At 38.3% G+C, this 4617-nt stretch overlaps 1 protein-coding gene and 1 long non-coding RNA gene across 2 annotated transcripts; both read right to left on the reverse strand.

The window, feature by feature from the left end:
• Positions 1-6: 6 nt before the first annotated feature.
• On the reverse strand, positions 7-3006 carry LOC124887020. The gene is made up of 5 exons (XR_007044515.1): positions 2866-3006; positions 2388-2519; positions 2013-2319; positions 1717-1909; positions 7-1500 (listed from the first exon to the last, which is right to left on the reverse strand). It is a non-coding gene; the product is annotated as an uncharacterized LOC124887020 (long non-coding RNA).
• Positions 3007-3759: 753 nt separating this feature from the next.
• LOC124887021 lies at positions 3760-4313 on the reverse strand. The gene is made up of 2 exons (XM_047396177.1): positions 4080-4313; positions 3760-3994 (listed from the first exon to the last, which is right to left on the reverse strand). Exons 1-2 carry the CDS (start codon positions 4308-4310, stop codon positions 3875-3877), a joined length of 351 nt encoding a protein of 116 aa, XP_047252133.1. The 5' UTR covers positions 4311-4313; the 3' UTR covers positions 3760-3874.
• Between the last annotated feature and the right edge of the window lie 304 nt (positions 4314-4617).

Here is a 4617-nt window from a genome sequence, read left to right on the forward strand (position 1 = left end):
GTTTTACGCTGGATACCAATCTACTTCAACCCTCCTCGTTTATCGGGGAGCTGGACCGCCAAATCAAATTGGGATCAGCTGTATGAATCATCTAAAAGGTCTCAGATGTGGAGCCGGTCTACGTTGTTCACAGCCTGCTCCAGGGCGCACTGCATTACTCAAATTTTGGACCGATGGTTGACTTGGTGTAAGAATAACAGGCTGATAGTTTGGTGTTGGTGTTGGGGTCGTTTCAACCAAGGTGTCCCTTGCACTTGTTTACCGAACTGCAGCTGACTCTTCCACTCTAGGCAATTCAACATTCGGTGATGGATTGGCAGCCATTAGAAAATTTTCACAGGAAAACAGAGGTCGGAAGGACAAACCATATCTTCTTGCAATTTCTTAGTTTGTTCTCTCCTTTTGTATCTTCTCCATCTCCATTTGAAGTGGGTTTGCATAAGGGGATTGTGTGTTTCTGCTTCTCAAACCTGCATCATTTACTGCACCAATACGTCTGTTTTATGCTTATCACCAGCAGAAGGATGCGATGTTCTTAGAAAATGGGATTGGCATCAAAACACAAATATGTCAGTGTATGTTGATAAAGGAGTACTAATGGAAACCGAGACTTAAAGTATCGTTACCCTGGACATGCAACTCGCGTTGCTTCCTTAAATTGGGCTTTGGAGTAAATGAACTCTATTGCCCTCTTTTTCACAAACTTGTTCCCCGAGTCTAACTTTCCTTCTACTCCCCTCGAGATGAACTACGCAAGTAGTGTTTCCACTTAGGAGCCACTTCATGCAGCAGATTTTTCCAGAAATCGTGGGGTGGATCATTCTCCGACAATCATCTCACAAAAGAAGAATCTGTTTGTTGCATTTCCACTTCACCAAGTAGGGGTATCTCACCTGAATAAGTCCTTCCATTCTCTTGTACTGTCACTATCTTTGAGCAACCGTTATGATTATTGTTCTAACGGTTACTAGACATTAAGCCTAAAAGTTCCGCAAAGATATCATCTATACCAGCAACTTCAGACGATCACTTTGAGATTGAAGATTGTACATTGAAAAGATAAGGGGCACGCCAAGATAGCAGCTCCTGGCAAGCTACTTGGTTTATACCCGTTATGCGAACATGCTTACCTCGCATTGCAAGCATTAAAGCTTTCTCTTCAACAGTGAAACATGAATAGAGATGAAGTACATTTATATGCTCCGATTTTGAATTAAACAAAATCTTCTGCAGGGATCGTAAATCGTTATTTGGATTCCAGTCACTGTTAAACGATAAAATTATCTCTATTCCTGAGAGCTTGATCACACTACGAACAGAAGCACTTGTTTCCATCAACAAAGAAAATATCCCACTTTCCATGTTGTTGTATTTGTTCAACGTAGCTATCTTCCCTTGACCACTCCCACTAATGTTCATACATGAATCCCCACCAAATTTCTTAGGAATCAAATCACTCGAGATATTCCGAATGGAATAAACACCCGAGCCATCATGAGACTGTAAAATAAACAGCATAACATTCAGTTAAAGTTAGAAACATTGGCACTAGACCTTATGCAAAGCAATAGGAGACAAATAAAAAATAAAAAATAAGAAAGAATGCACCAATCATCATTTATATGGTCGCATCTAGTCACTTGGCGAAATCAAAGTCACATATGGAAATTGGAAATGAACGAGAATGAAAGGAAATTTTGAAGTAAAAGCAGATACCTGAAAAAGAATGAGGACTCTTTGTCTTTGCTGTTTGATCTCCAGAAGAATCTTATTGAGGAGTTCCAATTTGCCACTTAGTTTAATTTCAACATCAAAGCGCTGATCTTAAGGAATGTCTTTCGTAACTATGCCTTCCAGCGATTTATCTTTGAGGTAAGGGTGATCATAACACTGAGAAAACAGTGGAAGTCTGCGTCATAGATATGGTGCAATGTCACACACATTAACTAAAGGTTTTAAGTGCTATTAAAGATTGAATTAATAAAACATGAAAAGTTGAAACCAAGCCCAACCTTCCTGGTATATTTAAGTATATTGTCGACGCAGCATGGTGAGTCATTCTTCATAGATGAGCAAATTATCAAAGAGGCAAGTGCAATATTGCTCAATTGGCTCATTGGAGAGTTTGACAGGAACCCAATATTCAATAAACTTCGATGATGAGGACTTGCACTCATATGCAACAAAGTGCTTAAGCCTTTTCTTGAATTCAGTTAGATCTAAGTCGGAATCAGTGTTTAACTCATTGTTTGCCTTGTCATATTTCGTATCAAGTAAAGAGAGAACGCTGCAGCTATTGAACCTTGTAGCACATTTATCCTGATACATCTTGGAGACGTAAGTTACTGGAGATAATTGGGAATCTATACAGAATAGAAGATGCAAACCTGATGAAAAATAAGTAATCTCATATCAGCAATGAGCATTTTAATTTGTGAGTGATGCATTGACAAGGCTAAACCCTGACACTGATCTATAACTACCGCCCCCCAACTTATTGGCTTAAGCACTTCGAGATCCTGCATGAGGATAAATGTTATATATATGTCAGCTACCCAATTTATGGGCTTGAGCATTTAAAGATCCTACATAAGGATAAAGACTATGTAGATCCGAAAAACCATAATACAATATTGAAATTTGACTTAATACAACGTGTGGTGATCAGTTAAAGTGGAAAACTAAGATACGAATACCTCATATCTCATTGTATCTCATATGGCAAACAGATGAAAAAAAAAAGAAGAAGAAGAAAAAGTTTACTGCAACAATAGCTTCATAACGTGACAGAAGAACCTAAACATAAGGGTACCTTGTTTGTTGTAAAATCGAGTGTCCTAATAATGGTTCGTACATCTCTATTACCTTGGTACACAACAACGTTGACACCAGTCCAACATGAGAACTCAGCTTCCCAAAGAGGAAGAGCAGCAGAAGTTGTGATTATGAGAAAAGGAAGACCAACATCCTTGGGCAAGGACAATAGAGACCACCTTCAAAATGCCCTCCTGTGAATTCCAAACATTGAACTGTTCAGCTCCCGTTTATATTTTTGACTCAAAAGAAGGGGCAGCAGGCATTTATAATCAGTAAACATCCTCATAAAAAAACGTTTGTCAGTTAACATTTTTCCCGTCACTGGTTACCATAATGAAAAGGAACTCCAGAAAACAATACTTTTGGCAACAAGAAAACATTTGTAAATACTCTTTAAGGAGAACAAAATACTAGGTATCACTTCGATCTCAAACAAAGTGTCAGCTTCAACTGTGTTTCTGAGAAGCTGGAGGTAGGAGTATCTATGCCAATTTTCTAATTGGAACAATGATTGTAGACAGTATAATAATACACTCGTTAAAGTGCTAACGGCAAGTGAGTCTACAGAGCTACAGAGCAGAAAAGTTTCCTGTAAATGTTACCGTCACAAAATATATTTAGTTTCAGAATGGATTAATGTCAAGATAATTTCTAGAATTATGAGGACATGTACTCTAGTTTCTCTCTCTCTCACACGCACTATGTTCAGGTCAATGCAATTTTTAGAATTATGAAACTCTTCCAGTGAATAAGTGTATCCTCTATCAAATGTAAGTGATTCTGTGGAATTTCTATAATTGTTCTAGCAACAGCTCAATACTTGATAAAATCCATACCAATACATTCTACGACTGAGAAGTGACCAACTTTTTTCAAGATGAAGGAAACACATTGAAGTTCTAAATAGTTGGTATTGACTATTAAGAACTACCTCATCGTCCCTCAAAGGATGGAACTCTTTCTTAGCCTTCTGATGACGGATTTCATAATCAGTCATGAGTTATAGAAATGAAGCATTCTCCAATTCTCATGTGGCATGACTGTAGTCAAGATCTGTCTATTTCATGAGCCACTCATAATGGCAATCTGCATCAGTGTTGCTGTGATCTGTAGCCGCTAATATCCTCTTGTCCAGCAAACGATGAGGAAGACTCCATTCAGTTTTCCAACTTTTACTCTGGAGAAATCATCATCGAGCTTTCAAAAAGGTGACTTACGGAAGAAAGAAGGCAAGAACAGAAAGATTATGATAACTATAGTACCATGTGATTATTTTTGAATCTTGTAAAGGCTGCTTGATCCTCAAGACGCAGCTGCTCTTCTTTAATCCAGAAGTTATGAGCATGAGCAAGACCTTTGTACTTCACTAAATACTCCCACTTTTGCTCCCCTGGTTCCTTATTAAAAAGTACAAAGAGACCAGTGGATATCACACTGTAGAACATAATCAAAACAAGATATAAGAAAATTTGCAGATAACTTTGTACCTTCATTACCCAAACCACAATCTCTGGCATCCAAAAGGGACTCTACTCCATCAGGTACAGCATGAACACCTAATGTCATCTTCTTTATGGCACACCAATAACAGTGCCATGTTCCAGGTGGGAAATAGGTCATAGGGGGTCAAGACAAGAAAGACGAAAGTTCCTTTCGCATCCTTATCCAGCACAGCTTCTGAAAAAAGAAAACAAAGGAGATACGATTCTCTAAGGCACAAAACCAAGAAGCAAGTTGGACTTGGAATCTATTATATTACGTTACAAAGAAGTTGTGGCCTTCATTGTAAGAATCCTTCAG

The sequence above is a fragment of the Capsicum annuum genome, chromosome 9 (assembly GCF_002878395.1).
Source record: "Capsicum annuum cultivar UCD-10X-F1 chromosome 9, UCD10Xv1.1, whole genome shotgun sequence".
In the NCBI taxonomy this organism is placed as follows: domain Eukaryota; kingdom Viridiplantae; phylum Streptophyta; class Magnoliopsida; order Solanales; family Solanaceae; genus Capsicum; species Capsicum annuum.